At 44.9% G+C, this 17,200-nt stretch overlaps 1 protein-coding gene across 1 annotated transcript in view; it reads left to right on the forward strand.

The window, feature by feature from the left end:
- Nucleotides 1-17,200, forward strand: part of kdrl (kinase insert domain receptor like) — a 259,302-nt gene that overhangs the window by 102,986 nt on the left and 139,116 nt on the right. Inside the window, exons 6-8 of the mRNA XM_085999532.1 lie at nucleotides 471-610; nucleotides 2,467-2,620; nucleotides 10,262-10,379. Coding sequence (XP_085855658.1) covers nucleotides 471-610; nucleotides 2,467-2,620; nucleotides 10,262-10,379 — 412 coding nt within the window. The remainder of the gene's footprint in view (nucleotides 1-470; nucleotides 611-2,466; nucleotides 2,621-10,261; nucleotides 10,380-17,200) is intronic.

Here is a 17,200-nt window from a genome sequence, read left to right on the forward strand (position 1 = left end):
AGAGATTCTGTACTAGATTAAAAGAAATGCTGCACTGGCAGTAGTAAATGCTCTTCTAAGGTTGAGGTAAAAGCACTTTGTTGAGGCAGAGGAGAGGGATTGTTATTTTGCACCTAATCCTAGCTATAATCCAACCTGAACATGCCTCATCCTGACATTGCTTGGAACACATGGAAAAGTATCTCATGCCTCTTAACTAACATCCTTCACCTTGGTGATTACAAAAGTTCATCAAACAAAGAAGTCCACTATCTCGCTTCCAGTTTGTTAAACTAAATTATTTGCAGCATTACAACTGGAACTTGATGGGTTAATTTGCCACCATAGCAAAGATGGAAAATGCCACATTACTCCTTTGGCATTTGTGTTCTAACCACTGAAAGCAATAAAATCCAAGGCCAAGTGCTTGATTGTCGTGCTTTCTTAGTATTGCTTATTTTGATATATGATATTTTACCTTTTATCCTCAGTTGAAGGGGCAGAATATGTTCAGCTTAATACCAGTGCGAAAATCAAGGTGCTGTCTGGGGATACACTGTCTATCAAGTGCACAGCGAAGATGGCTTGGAATGCCAGACCTGACTTTCAATGGGAGTACCCTGGCAAAACGGTAAGTTCTAACATATGTCATCTTGAAGTACATTTACTAGATTTTCTGAAGCCTTTCATTAGTATTTTGATGCAAAAGCTTCAAAATTACCGCTTGCATAGTTTGCAGGGGAACACTTTAACATGTTCATTTAGCATTCCTCTGTCGCTACTTTAGCGAAGGCATAATCCATTTAAAATAAACATTTTAATACCTGCATTAAACTATCAGAGGAATGCCAAATGAACATGTTGAACCTTCACCCACTAATAAGGCCAACAGTAATCTCTGGGCTAAAACTTTCAATTCCATGTAATCTAAAAACCTTATACCAGCACAAAATTCCAGTCAGATTTTTTAACAGAAGTCTTTCTGACATGTTACTACAGTTTGTGCTGATAAGCTTAACAGACCATAAAGGACCAAGAGCTGACTGCCCCCTCTGTAACTTGCAGGTGAATATTTAGCAACACGTTTATTTTAAATGGATTATGCCTTCGCTAAAGTCTGGTGACTATTACAGACATTAGCATGAGGTGAAATGAAAGCAGGGAACTACATATCATTATCATCTTACAGAATACTATTGGGGTGAATATACTTGGGACTTCTCCCACTCCACCACAGTAACTTTGGCAGGCATCCCATTTACACATATGGGCTGGATTTTGCCAATGGGGAGCTTTTGGAGGCGAGACGCCCACTTGTCAGGTATCAATCCCGCCTCCATCAATTTCTGGCCAACCCACGCTATTTTCCCTTGATTGACCTTGTTAAGCAGGTGTAGCAGGCCAATTAAGGGAAAGCTGGTTACAGAGAACGTCAGCGTATGACGTTTCATCTGTCAAAAATCTTTGACGGATGAATTGTCATCATTTGACTGCTCTGTGAAGCTGTCAAACTCTGACATTCTCTAGTTTGATGAGTTCTTGTATTCAAGACTCATCAAACCTCTTTCTTTAGCAGAAATTAGATGGTTGTTGCATTGGAGAATGCAGCAGCCATCTGTCATCTCTGCCGCGGAGATGCGAGACTCTCCTCATCCCCAACGATTGAAGTCTGCAGGAAGAAACAAAGGTAAGTACACATTTTCTAACACTTTCCACTCACCTCACATACTCACCGCTCCACACTTGCACCCATCACTTACCTGCACAGTGCACTTTTGCACCCCTCCGACCCCCGCAGACCCACTGCTCGCCTCGATGACCCTGGCGGGGATCGCAGCCTTCGGGAAGCCCGCACTTGTGTGGGTAAAATGGGGATAATCCTCTTACCTGCCTGTGAACTACCTGTTAACAGGCAGTTAAGTGGCTGTAATCGCCTTCCCGCCTCGAGGAGATGGGACCCGGCGCGGGTCGGCTACCCACCTCCTGGCAAGATGGCACAGAGATGGGTTGAGGGCGGGTTGGGCACCCGCTCCCAGATTCTGCCATTTTCCTGGCAGTCCCGCCTCCATACCCGCTTCCCCAGGGCTGGCAAGATCGCGCCCAAAGACACAGATGCCACCAAACTTCCGGCGAAGTTATTGCGGTGGAGCGGGAGAGAATCCCTGTGGAAATTCACCCCTTAGGTTTATGTACAGATGGGGATGAAATGAAGCAATGTGACCTCATTTGTATCGAGCTGTAGTCCAACATGAAGTGGCATTTTCAGGAGACGAGAGAAAATTGCACAGAAGTAAATACAGCTTAATACACAAACAGCAAGTGTTAATAATTGAATATCCACTGATGCTTCTGTGCTCAATAAGTGGCACAGGGAGGGAGCCATATCAATGTGTTAAATGAGTCCTTTTCAAGGTAATGGTCCAGTGAGGAGCTGTTGTGTCTTGGGTAATGGGAATACAATGCATAACTCTTTTTATTTATTTGCAGGCTAATCGGGCAACTATTAATAATACAGGGGTATTGACACTATATAACAGTGTTCTAACTCTGAAGGACATTCAGCTAAGTGACAAAGGAATCTACATATGCAAAGTATTGAATAAAAATATATCGCAAAACAGGACTAAAGTTTTTGTCTTTGGTAAGTTATTGTAAGCCATTTAATTACATTTAATTTATATGACTTGTTATGGCATTCACAGGGGTGCAGTGAGGCAACCCACACCACAATCAGGTACTTCTTGGCATGTCCTGGTGACTGGTTATACAATAAGCTAATAAGCAAAGTAAACCTATTTTCCACTCCCACTCAGCTTTGGGGAATGTTGAATTGTTCGTATCTTCTAAAGCCTCTAGGCAGCTTGTCTATTTGATTTACGATTTCATATTGTTTTAAATTACTTCATCTCAATTTGATACTTAATATTGGAGCGAGTCAATATAACAACAACAACAACTTGTATTTATATAGCGCCTTTAACATAGTAAAATGTCCGAAGGCGCTTCACAGGAGCGATTACCAGACAAAAAGCCACATAAGAAGATATTAGAACAGATGACCAAAAGCTTGGACAACAGATGACCAAAAGCTTGGACAAAGAGATAGGTTTTAAAGAGCTTCTTAAAGGAGGAGCGAGAGGTAGTATGATTTGGACAGGTTGGGTGATTGGGCAGGTGCATGGTAGATGCAGTATAATGTGGATAAATGCGAGGTTATCCACTTTGGTGGCAAAAACAGGAAGGCAGATTATCATCTGAATGGCAATAGATTGGGAGAAGGGGAAGTGCAACGAGACCTAGGTGTCCTTGTGCACCAGTCGCTGAAGGTAAGCATGCAGGTGCAGCAGGCGGTTAAGAAGGCAAATGGTATGTTGGCCTTCATAGCGAGAGGGTTCGAGTACAGGAACAAGGATGTCTTGCTGCAGTTGTACAGGGCCTTGGTGAGACCACACCTTGAGTATTGTGTGTGTAAAGTCTGTGGGTTGTGCAGTTAATAAATACACAGACTTCAGAAGTAACAAACAAACAGGTCTTTACTATTCGAAGGTCCGGGCGAATCTGCCCCAGAAATCCTGCTACAACACTTATATACTGGTGTGGTCACTATCGGTATTACAGTATACAGAAGCCAAACAAATAGTGCCACACCTAAAGTAGTTCCCTTAAAGGTGAACGGTTACATTCAATAGTTCCCTTAAAGGTAGACGGGTACATACACTACAATCCTCCCTTTTTAGCTTATTACTTACAGAGTCCCCGTTAAACATACATATCTTCAACTTCCTATAAAACAAATTACAGCTATAATCTCGGTGGAGTCAATGTCATATAAAACAATTTACAAATATAATCTCGGTGGAAACAGTTCACAGGTTCCGTCTCTGCGGAAACAGTTCATAGATTCAGTCTCTGATCTTGACTCGTTCCGAACAACATTTCTTTGGGGTAGCCGGTTCACCTGGCTAGCGTGACTCCTCCATAGCCTTTTTCTTGATGTAGCAGCTTGAACTTTCGTCCTGTTGAACCAGCAGTGCGGACTTTGACAACCAACTGGCTGTCTTGACATTTTCCAGTTTTTCAACTAATTTAGCTCCTTTCGTAGTGTCCCGCCTGAGATGGTAGAAGTGCTAATATTTTAGACAGTTATTATCTTCTGCTTCTTCTTTTTCTTTTCTGCCTTTTTGAAACTCTTGGAGCTCCTTTCTCGGCTGCCAGCTGTAGCGCCACCAACTCTCTATGTTCCTTAGACCTTAAGTGCTTCCTCCGGATTTCAGCACTTTGGGAGTTTTCATCACAAGCTGGGCAGACCACATCCTCGTAATATTCAGTGTCACTCAACAGGTCATGGTAATATTCGGGTTCGTCCTGAGTTAGGCCAGCGAGAGAGCCTTCTTCTTCCTCCTCACCCGTCTGGACGTTAGCTGACGGTGGTTCCTTCCCTAGACATCTTTCTTGAAAAGACTTCTTCATGCATTCATATTCATCCCGCTCTTCCTGGGTTGTCTGCCATTCCTTCACTACTGACCTCATTTGTGAGTTCAATACCTTCCCTTCCACCGGGGATTGCGGTATCAGGCTATTTAATCCTTCTACTGAAGCAGCTGTTTCAACATTCTTCTGTTCACATTGACGTGATTCAACGAACTCTTCATAGAGTAAACTGTAACACAAAATCTGTGTTGCCACCTCAGTTATTTCCGTAACTTTTGGGAGCTCCGAATTCCTTCCCTTTGCAGATTGAAGCTCGTGTTCCCATTGTGGAGTCTTGTCTCTCAGCATGTGAAGGAGTTGGCTGACCGTTAACTCTTCCATGGGGACTCTGTGGATCAGAGTCTTCACCATTTCATCCACCTTACCCTCCAATGCTTTCACCTTCCTTTCCTCTTGTACTTTGGTTTCAAGCGCTCGAAGAAGTTGCGCCTTGATGCTCCCAAGCTCATGTTCAGAGCCCATTCTTACAGTCTCTGTGTTTCTTACAGTTTCCTTCCCTTCCACTGAAAGGATTCCCAGTTGACTCTGCTCTTCAAGTCGTTGAACCTCGGTCATTGCCGCCTCATATTTGTCTTGGGTTTCCTTCAATATTTTTATGAGTTCTTGGACATCTTGTCTTTCATGTTCTGCCATGTCTTTCACCTCTAAATTCTCATCTATGGATGGAACTTCTACCGATGAGTCTGTCTTGGCCTTGAGCTCATCAAGAATTTCCTGCAGCCTTTGGACTTCTTGCTCATGTTCAACCTTTAGTTGTTCATATGCTTCTACTGAAACTAGCTTTTCGGAGGTTGCCGAGTTAATCCCCTCCAGAATTGTAGCCTGGGCCTGTTCATACTGTTCTTTCAACTTCTCACACTCTGCTTGTAAGGAGTCGTAGAGAAGAACTGGAATAAAATCCCGGCTTCCTGAAGATTCCTCTTCATTTGCTTCTTTCGCAATTTCCTGTTGGAGTTCAGCCAAGGCTGCTATGCTATCTGCCCCTTGAAGTCTCACTGCCATCGAATCTTCTTTATTCTTGCAGTCTATCTCAGTCATTTTCCGTTTATTTTCATTTAACTGAGTGATAAGCTCCTCTTGCAACATGGCCACATTATTCACATCAGGTAAAGAAGCGTTTCTCTTTTCCATGTCCAAGATTTTTTTCTGCATCTCTTTAAGTGCACACTGCGATTCAGCTTCTCTTAACCTTGCCTGCACTAGCTCCGTCTCCAATTGCAGAACAAAATCCTCAGTGTAGCGTGGTTTGCCTTTATGCTGTATCTCTAGATCATGCAAATATTCTAACTCCTGAACATCATAAGGGAGGTGTGATCGGTAATTGGTCACGATGGCTCTATGGTCGCTCTCTGCTTGAGCCAGCAGGTTCTGTTGTCTTTCCAGACTCTCCCATTCGGTGTCATAGAACTTTTTCATTGTTTTCATCTCTTGTACGAGACGGTAACTTAATTGTTCGAATTGTTGTCGTACTTTGAAATAACGTTGAGTTCGAGCTCGGTGTTCCTCCGTAATGCATATGTCTGTGACTTGAACAGACTCAGAATTCTCTGTCTTTATGCACGCCCTCGTTTTTCCAACCTTAGTCAGTGAGTTCATGTTAACCTTGTTTTTCATACGTGGGCTGGACTTATCGTCTTCCGGCTCAGAGTCTGAGCTGCTTGTCTGCACCGAGTCCTCACTCGTCATTGCTTGTAGGTAGTGCCATTCCATGTCTATTTTCTTGATCCACTCCCGTCCTAGAAGTGGTGGTCCTCCCTCATGTAGTACATACAAGTTCATTCTTGGGTGTTCTTTACCCCTATCTCTCACCTTGACTCTTATTTTTCCCATGGGGTATACTTTATGCCCCGTGTATGTCTGCAATACGAACTTGGTATATCTTAAGGGTATGTGTGAGAATAGCCGGTGGTAATCCCCTCGATTTATGACTGATACAGCTGATCCAGTGTCCAACTCCATTTTCACTTGGACTCCAGCTATTTTTAGCATGACCCAGATAGTTTGTAGGTCAGCTTCCTTACTCACATGGTGGATACTCAGACTACCCAGCTCCTGGCCGTTTGGATCTGAGTCTGAATTCTGTTCGTCTGAACTCTGCTCAGCCCCCTTGTATACCTTCTTGTACTTTTCTTGTGATGGCTTCCTTTGGTTGTTGGTCTTCTTCCCTGACTGGCATACCTTAGCGATGTGACCCAATTTGCCACATTTCCTACATTCTTGGTTCTTAAACCAGCATTGATTCTGGTCGTGTGTTGTCTTCCCACAACGATAGCATTTTGTTGTACTCGAGGTAATTTGGTCCACCCCGAGCGCCGCCGCCTTTAGTTGCATTTCCGCCGTTCCTTTCGCGGCGGCTTCGTGTGATGCGGCTATAAGGACAGCCCTGTCAAGTGTAAGGTCGTTCTCTTCGAGTAGGCGCTTTTGCATCCCTTCCTTGGACAATCCGCCTACGAACTTGTCTCACAGTGCCTCTGTCAGATTCCCTCCGAACTGGCAGTATTTCGCTAGCCTACGCAGTTCGACCAAGTATTCTGCGTTGTTTTCGTCTTTCCGTTGCGTTCTTGCATAGAATTTGAATCGTTCAGCCAACATCAACGGTGTGGGGTTCAAGTGGTCCTTCAGAACAACCACAATCTCTTCGAAAGACTGATCCGCCGGTTTAGCTGGTGCTAGTAAATCCTTCAAGAGCCCGTATGTCTTTGCGCCCATCGAGTTTAACAATGTTATCGCCTTGTCGTCTTCCTCTATTTTGTTGGCTTCACAATAGATCTCGATGCGTTCCACGTACGTGGCCCAGTCTTCTATCTCAGAATTAAAATCATTAATATTCCCTCGCTTAGGCATCTTTCTTCCCTTGGGAGCAGCACCAGTATTTCTTTAAGTATTCTTATTTATTTGTTTGTTTCTAAGATGGCGGTTTTCCCGCGAAATCGGCGGTTTCCCGCTCTTTCCTTCTCTCCCCGCCCACTTCAATGGCGGTATGTCAATCAAGATGGCGGTTTTCCCGCGAAAATGGCGGTTTCCCGCTCTTCCTTTCTCGCCCCGCCCACTTCAATGGCGGTTTCCCGCTTCTGGCGTCTTCTCCGCCTAATGGCGGCTTCCCACGTTTCTTCCCGGTGGAAGGGGTACGCTTCCCCCACAGCGGACAGGTTCAGCCGCTGGCTGGCTACCGCACAGCTCCCCTTACTCGGCTATGTCTTTTCCTCCCGCCCGCACGGCTCTACCGGCGCTGGGTACACCCCGTTAACGGAGGACAGTTCAGCCGCTGGACTGGCTCTCGCGCAGTCTCTCTCTCCGTACCCGGCTCTGTCGCTCTCTCACCCGCACGTTCGGTGCTACCGGCCCTGGGTACCCCGTTGGTGGAGAACAGCTCAGCCGCTGGACTGGCTCTCGCGCAGTCTCTCACCCCGTTTTCGGCTGTGTCTCTCACCCACTCCCACACGTTCGGTTTTTGCCGGCTCTGAGTACCCTGTTGGTGGAGAACAGCTCAGCCGCTGGACTGGCTCCTCGCAGTCTCTCTCTCCGCACCCGGCTCTCACCCGCACGGTTCCCGTTCGCCTCCCCAGCCCTCTCGCAGACCGGTGTTTCCCTCCCCGGCTGCGGCTGGGTTTCTCTTCCCGCGCCTACTCGCAGGCTCAGCGCTTCATGGCTGCGGTCGCTGCCCGGAGTTTTCCCCCGATCGCGGTCCGGCTGTCACCCGACGCCGTTGGACCCGACTTTTGGCCGGCACAGCTCCCCCTCGACCGAGGTCGAGTGCTCTGCCCTTACCTTCCCCTACTCACAGTCTCTTCGGCCGCCTTGTTTCTTGCTGGTCGGCTCACTCCGCACCGTGGCAGAAGGGTAGTCAGTGCCTGTTGCTGATACAGCTTTTGTTGTTAGTCTTCCTGCTTTCTGTTGTTGCAGCCTCGTGTTTTCTTTTGGTAGCATGACGAGGGCGGTTGTCTCTCTTCGACGCTCTTCGTTGCTTTTGGTAGTCTTGCCGCAGGGTACGATCGGACTCGTCGCCACTGTAAAGTCTGTGGGTTGTGCAGTTAATAAATACACAGACTTCAGAAGTAACAAACAAACAGGTCTTTACTATTCGAAGGTCCGGGCGAATCTGCCCCAGAAATCCTGCTACAACACTTATATACTGGTGTGGTCACTATCGGTATTACAGTATACAGAAGCCAAACAAATAGTGCCACACCTAAAGTAGTTCCCTTAAAGGTGAACGGTTACATTCAATAGTTCCCTTAAAGGTAGATGGGTACATACACTACAGTGTGCAGTTTTGGTCGCCTTATCTGAGGAAGGATGTTCTTGCCATGGAGGGAGTGCAGCGAAGATTCACCAGACTGATACCTGGGATGGCAGGAATGACGTATGAGCAGAGATTGGGTTGATTGGGCTTATACTCGCTGGAGTTTAGAAGAATGAGAGGGGAACTCGTTGAAACTTATAAAATTCTAACAGGACTAGATAGACTTGATGCAGGAAGGATGTTCCCGATGGCGGGGGAGTGCAGAACCAGGCTTCACAGTCCAAGGATAAGGGGTAAGCCATTTAGGACAGAGATGAGGAGGAATTTCTTCACCCAAAGAGTGGTGAATCTGTGGAATTCTCTACCACAGAAGGCAGTTGAGGCCAATTCATTAAATATATTCAAGAAGGGGTTAGATATATTTCTTAAGGCTAAAGGGATCAAAGGATATGGGGAGAAGGCAGGGACAGGGTACTGAATTTGAATGATCAGCCATGATCTCATTGAATGGCGGAGCAGGCTCGAGGGGCCGAATAGCCTACTCCTGCTCCTATTTTCTATGTTTCTATGTTTTATGTTTCTATGTAGAGAGGCAGAAAGGTTTAGGGAGGGAATTCCAGAGCTTAGGGCCTAGGTGGCTGAAGGCACAGCTGCCAATAATGGAACGAGTACAATCGGGGATGCACAAGAGGCCAGAATTGGAGGAGTGCAAAGCTCTCGACGGCTTATAGGGCTGGAGTATTTACAACCCTTAGCTTTGTGAGCATTGGACATGGTGCTACTCATAATACAACCCAGGAATCACTTGTGACCCAATTCCCCCTTAACGTTTGATCCTTCCAGATTTGTTCCATGTGCCTCCTTGGCTCCAAAACAGACCATGGGATATTATCAGAACCAGAATTCAGTGCTGTTCACTCACCTGCTCTTAATGTCCAGGAAGAGAAAGCAAGGAACGCCTATCAGAACTCTTAGGTCTGTAATATTTTTCTTCCTATGCGGAAGTACTTGACCTATACTTAGCAACTGTCCATGCAGCCTATCATATGATGAATTGAAGATGTAGACCCTGTGTTGTAGCATTTCTTAGAGTGCTCCTCAAGCAAGACACTGCTTGCAATTATGCCCCTGAAGAAAACAACAAAGGTGTAGAACTTTCTGTTGGTTTGACATAGGCACATCACCATCACTGCTGACATGTTATACGCAAGATGAAAATAATCACAGTGGAGTTGGTCAAAGTTCCATTCCTCGCTACACTTTTAGGGATGTACATTAAAGCTACGTTAAAGTACGTTCCTGAAAACAAGACAAATGTTGAACATTTTCAAATTACTGTTAGCTAAATGTGAACACCTGGAATTTCTGTGAGGGTTGCCCAATTGTCCACCATAACCTCAGCAGAAACCCTGGAGTAATGGCATCAATTCTACCCCACTGTATCCACAGTACAACTGGCTTCACTCAGTCTAAACTTCAGCTGTTCAACATCAAATTATAGTGCTTCACTGGTCTCCTCATAGTTTTTATTCCCTCTTCCAATTGCAGATAAACCTTTTATTAAAGCAGAATTCAAAAAACGCACCCCTTCGGATGTATTGGCTGGAACAGACCACGTGAAACTAGCTGTGAAAGTCAACGCATTCCCGCCTCCGGAAGTTTCCTGGTAATGTTTATCATTCTGATTCTTCCACAAATTCCACTTTTTAATGAACATATTGATTTAAGAGTCTTTCTTATTTACTTTACCAATTTTTCTCATCTTTTTAAAGATTGCATGGATGAACTACAGAATTTGTTCATCCCTGTCTGGCATAAAAATAAAACAAAAAAGGTGGCTCAACCGTGGCTAACAAGGGAAATTAGGGATAGCATAAGATCCAAGGAGAGGACATATAAATTGGCCAGAAAAAACAGCAAACCTGAGGATTGGGAGCAGTTTAGGATTCAGCAAAGGAGGGAAAAAGGATTAATTAAGAGGGGGGAATAGAGTATGAGAGTAAGCTTTCAGGGAACATAAAAACTGACTGTAAAAGCTTCTATAGATATCTGAAGAAAAAAGATTGGTGAAGACAAGCGTAGGTCCCTTGCAATCAGAATCAGGGGAATTTATAATGGGGAACAAAGAAATGGCTGACCAATTAAATACATACTTTGGTTCTGTCTTCACAAAGGAGGACACAAATAACCTCCCAGAGATGTCAGGGAACATAGGGTCTAATGAGAGGGAGGAACTGAATGAAATCAGTATTTGTAAGGAAATGGTGTTAGGGAAATTGACGGGATTGAAGGCCGATAAATCCCCAGGGCCTGATAATCTACATCCTAGGGTACTTAAGGAAGTGGCCCTAGAAATAGTAGATGCATTGCTGGTCATCTTCCAAAATTCTATAGACTCTGGAATAGTTCCCATGGATTGGAGGGTAGCTAATATAACCCCCCTATTTAAAAAAGCCTGACATCGGTAGTGGGGGAAATGCTAGAGTCCATTATAAAAGATGTAATAGCAGGGCACTTGGAAAACAGCGACAGGATCGGACAAAGTCAACATGGATTTACAAAAGGTAAATCATGCTTGATTAATCTACTGGAATTTTTGAGGATGTAACTGGTAGAATAGATAAGGGAGAACCAGTGGATGTGGTGTATTTGGACTTTCAGAAGGCTTTCGATAAGGTCTCACATAAGAGATTAGCATGCAAAGTTAAAGCACAATGGATTGGGGGTAAGGTACTGACTTGGATAGAAAACTGGTTGGCAGACAGAAAGCAAAGAGTTGGAATAAACGGGTCTTTTTCCGAGTGACAGGCAGTGACTAGTACGGTACCGCAGGGATCAGTGCTAGGACCCCAGCTATTCACAATACATATTAATGATCTAGATGAGGGAACTAGATCTAATGTCTCCAAGTTTGCAGATGACACAAAGCTGGGTGGGCGTGTGTGCTGTGAGCAGAATGCAGAGAAACTCCAGTATGATTTGGACAGGTTGGGTGATTGGGCAGATGCATGGCAGATGCAGTATAATGTGGATAAATGCGAGGTTATCCACTATGGTGACAAAAACAGGAAGGCAGAATATTATCTGAACAGCAATAGATTGAGAAAAGGGGAAGTGCAACGAGACCTGGGTGTCCTTGTGCACCAGTCGCTGAAGGTAAGCATGCAGGTACAGCAGGCGGTTAAGAAGGCAAATGGTATGTTGGCCTTCATAGCGAGAGGATTTGAATACAGGAGCAAGGATGTCTTGCTGCAGTTGTACAGGGCCTTGGTGAGACCACACCTTGAGTATTGTGTGCAGTTTTGGTCGCCTTATCTGAGGAAGGATGTTCTTGCCATGGAGGGAGTGCAGCGAAGATTCACCAGAATGATACCTGGGATGGCAGGAATGACGTATGAAGAGAGATTGGGTCGATTAGGCTTACATTCGCTAGAGTTTAGAAGAATGAGAGGGGATCTCGTTGAAACTTATAAAATTCTAACAGGACTAAACAGACTAGATGCAGGAAGAATGTTCCCGATGGTGGGGGAGTCCAGAACCAGGGGTCACAGTCTAAGGATAAGGGGTAAGCCATTTAGGACTGAGATGAGGAGGATTTTCTTCACCCAGAGAGTGGTGAACCTGTGGAATTCACTACCACAGAAGGCAGTTGAGGCCAATTTATTAAATATATTCAAGAAGGAGTTAGATATATTTCTTAAGGCTAAAGGGATCAAGGGATTTGGGGAGAAAGCAGGGACAGGGTACTAAATTTGAATGATCAGCCATGATCTCATTAAATGGCAGAGCAGGCTCAAGGGGCCAAATGGCCTACTCCTGCTCCTATCTTCTATGTTTCTATGTTTCCTGAAGGTGATGACATACTGGGATATGGTTCCACACGCAATGCTGTGGTACCTTTTTCCAAATGGCTATTCTTGATGAATAAGTCTAGATAGCATGTGTCAACTGCCTATTCACGAAAGGATAATAGTGTGAGGCAATACTCTTCCCCACCCAACTCTCTGGACATGCACTTTTCAGGTGGAATCACTGGACAGTGATTCGAAGCTGGAACTTGGATGATTTTTCGCCTCCCTAGCCCAGATTGTTGAGGCCATTCATAGGCATTTGCCAGTCTCCCAGCTAGGATCAGCTAATTCAGCACAGGCCAGGGATTGAACTTGTGAGCCTCCTGATCTGTGTGGCTTAGTCCCACACCAATTGGTACATTTACCCACAAAACCAATGTTTTATTTTCAAACTTATCAACCTAAGTGAGTTGCAGCTTGTTACCTGTCTGGTGTTGTACCAGACAGTACAGTTTTTGAATGGGTTGTCAAGACATTTCCAAGAAGTAAACGAGATACCAACAAAAGTCTGTTTTTAAAATGAAAGTCGACTTTCCACATTGTTCTGTGTCTGATGATATGGCGGCATTAATTATTGAGTCTATTCAGACTTGTTATGAATTTGCATAATCAGAAAGCAATACTCAGAATTTAAGACGTGAGTTCACCACTGTTCTGCCCCCATCTGATTTTGGACTTGGCCAAAGGTGGCAACCCAACATATATCAAATCAAAGTAGGTAACCTAGACACAGCAAAATGTAATAACATTGCAACATGTAAGGTTAAAGCCTTAAAAACACCAAAGTATAGTATTGATGATCTGTTGACTGTTACACTGATACCAATTGCAATTATCCAAAGTCTCAATTAACCATACTTGATCTTGATTATCCATACTCCTGATAATGTTCAAAAATTTTCATAAGATTCAGGGCTTAAACACACTAACATGCAATTGAGCATTTTTAACTGATTTTTCACAGACTTTGGGTTCTTGATCCAGCAGAATAAGTATCTGTTATCTAGATGTCCAGTGTCTGGTAGAATTTACTATCCACGAGTGGGGCTGGATTTTCACTCAGCAGTCGGGAAGGAGGCAGGACTACAACTTTCAGGTTTTAGTCCTGCCTCCATCGACGTCCGGCCAATCCACGCGATTTTCCCTTGATTGACCTTGTTGACCCCGCCCAGCGGGCTCAGCAGGCCAATTAAGGGCCACCCGGCAACAGGTGACGTCACAGACTGAAATTTCATCTGTCAAGAGGTGTTGACAGATGAAATATCAATGTTTCACAGCTGTTTGAAGCTGCCAAACACTGACAGTCTTACTTCTAACCTGAGTCCTTCTACGCAGACTCAGTTAGAACTCTCAACGGCACTGAAAGCTGCAGGCTGTCACTTTTGACAGATCGCAGCCATTCTGCTTTCAGTGCCGGCTGAGTGATGGACTCCCGAAACCTAGAGGAAGAAAGGCTGTTAAGGTAAGTACAGGTAATTTAAACTTCTTTACACACTTTAGACACACCAAACACACTTACCTTTGCACTCATGCACCCATCACTCACTTGAACACCGACATCTCGACCCCTCCAAGTCTTTCAACCCGACGGCCCGCCTGCTCTAACCTGGCGTGGTGTGGAGCCGTCGGGAATCCCACACGACACCCCTCAAAATAGGGATTAGGCTAAAAACTGCCTGTTAACATAAGAACATAAGAACATAAGAAGTAGGAGCAGGAGTAGGCCATATGGCCCCTCGGGCCTGCTCCGCCATTCAATAGGATCATGGCTGATCCGAATCTAGACTCACGTCCACTTCCCTGCCCTCTCCCCGTAACCCCTAATTCCCTTATCTGCTAGGAAACTGTCTATCTCCGTTTTAAATTTATTTAATATTGCAGCTTCCACAGCTCTCTGGGGTAGCAAATTCCATAGATTTACTACCCTCTGAGTGAAGAAGTTCCTCCTCATCTCAGTTTTGAAAGGGCAGCCCCTTATTCTAAGATTATGCCCCCTAGTTCTAGTCTCACCCATCAGTGGAAACATCCTCACCACATCCACACGATCAAGCCCCCTCACAATCTTATATGTTTCGATAAGATCGCCTCTCATTCTTCTGAACTCCAATGAGTAGAGGCCCAACCTACTCAACCTTTCCTCATACGTCAACCCCCTCATCTCCGGAATCAACTGAGTGAACCTTCTCTGAACCGCCTCGAGAGCAAGTATATCTTTTCTTAAATATGGAAACCAAAACTGCACGCAGTATTCCAGGTGTGGCCTCACCAATACCCTGTATAACTGCAGCAAGACTTCCCTGTTTTTATACTCCAACCCCTTGCAATAAAGGCCAAGATTCCATTGGCCTTCCTGATCACCTGCTGCACCTGCATACTAACTTTTTGTGTTTCATGCACCAGGACCCCCAGATCCCTTTGTACTGTAGCACTTTGCAGTTTCTCTCCATTTAGATAATAACTTGCTCTTTGATTTTTTCTGCCAAAGTGCATAACCTCACACTTTCCAATATTATATTCCATCTGCCAAATCTCTGCCCACTCACTTAGCCTGTCTATGTCCTTTTGCACGTTTTTTATGTCCTCCTCACTCACTGCTTTCCCTCCCATCTTTGTATCATTGGCAAACTTGGATATGTTGCACTCGGTCCCTTCCTCCAAATCGTTAATATAGATAGTAAAGAGTTGGGGTCCCAGCACTGACCCCTGCGGAACACCACTAGTTACTGATTGCTAGCCCGAGAACGAACCATTTATCCCAACTCTCTGTTTTCTGTTAGATAGCCAATCATCCACCCATGCCAGTATATTACCCCCAATCCCGTGACTTTTTATCTTGATCAGTAATCTTTTGTGTGGAACCTTGTCAAATGCCTTTTGGAAGTCCAAATACACTACATCCACTGGTTCCCCTTTATCCACCCTGTATGTTACGTCCTCAAAGAATTCGAGGAAATTTGTCAAACATGACTTCCCCTTCATAAAACCATGCTGACTCTGTCCTATTAAATTATGTTTATCCAAATGCTCTGTTGCTGTATCTTTAATAATGGACTCCAACATTTTGCTAACCACAGATGTTAGGCTAACTGGTCTATAGTTTCCAGCTTTTTGTCTACTTCCCTTCTTAAATAAGGGTGTTACATTAGCAGTTTTCCAATCAGTTAACAGGCAGTTAATTGGCACTAATCCCTTCCCGCCTCGGGTCGGTGGGTCCCAGTGCGGGGCGGGTACCCGCCTCCTTTGAAACTTATGTGGAGGCGGGTTTTGGGCGGGATGGTGTCGGGACCCCCGACTTCGGGATTTTAGCCCCCCGCACGCCTAAAAGCCCGCATCACGGAACACTGAAAATCTAGGCCTAGAATCTACTTTGCATCAGGACACTAATGGCAGTTAGGGCTTCAGGTCAGGAGACCCCAAAGGAATTAGGCTGCCAACGTTGCTTTAAAGAATATTTCATTTATAAAATAGAAAAATTGTTGGTGTTATCTCCACATGCTGGGAATTTTGGGTTAGATTGTTTGCCCATTAACTATGAATGGATCGAAAATCTAGTTCTTATTTAGATAATCTAAACAAATCAACCAGAAACTAAAGACTCTCTGGGGGTGAATTTCCACAGGGGTTTCTCCAGCTTGTCTGTCATAACCTTGGCAGAAGAACCGAGGAAACCCCAGAAAACCAGCATGTCAGACCAGTCCCATTATTTACCCATTCACCAGTGACCACCTCCCCCGCCCCACCCCCTCCTTTTATGGCAGTTAACTGAGGTGTCATTCGCAAAGATCGCAAAGGTAGCTCCAGATGAGTGAGCCCTTTGGGTGCATCAAGCTAAGCCTCCCATAGAAACCCACAATCTCCCCACAATCATCACAGCAGGAGCCTCAACTTTGCCTTAACTATCCTATCCTGAATGGTAATCGTGGATTTTAGTGGAAAAGATACAAAACCGGCCTCGAAGGAACAAAAACCAGATGAGCCTTGGCAAGTGAACCTGGATTTTTTCCAGCAGGAGTTTGGCAGAACTCCTGGCTAAAAATGGTCACATATGCCATCTCGCTAGGGTTTCTGCCAAAATTGCACTGGGAGAGCGGGGAAACCGTGTAAAAATTCAGGGAGGTGATCGCTAAGTTGTTCAGTTTGACTACTCATGTACTTTCTTATCCAATGTCTTTCAGGTTGGGTTACCACCTTTTGCCAAGCCTAAACGTGAGATAGGTTTAGGGTGGTAGGATCACGGCTTGAGTTCTGAGATTTGCTTTGTTGATGATGAAAATTCATCAAAAACATTGACATGCTCATTAATGGTTCCTGCAAAAAAACAGCTTTTAATAAAACAGATCTTTTAGAGATCTGACAGCCTACTCAGAAAATAACTGGCCTATCAAGTTTCAAATCAGAAGGGTAGTAATCTGACCGCTGGTGAAGGGTTCCAGACCTATCACCATCCCAATTATAGACAAATTACAGCTTTTAACCACATTGCCAATTACTTCCAAAATCACTGATCATAGTTACAAAATGCCTGGCCAAAATAATAGATGATGGCCTAGAAATTCAGTTGGGCGCGCCAGCCGTTAGCGCCTTAGGAGGAGTAGATCTCGAGCGCTAGGCGCTTAGCGCCCGGGCGCAGCGCGAT

This window comes from Somniosus microcephalus, chromosome 1 (genome assembly GCF_052327205.1).
Source record: "Somniosus microcephalus isolate GS21.2 chromosome 1, FLI_Smic_1.0, whole genome shotgun sequence".
In the NCBI taxonomy this organism is placed as follows: domain Eukaryota; kingdom Metazoa; phylum Chordata; class Chondrichthyes; order Squaliformes; family Somniosidae; genus Somniosus; species Somniosus microcephalus.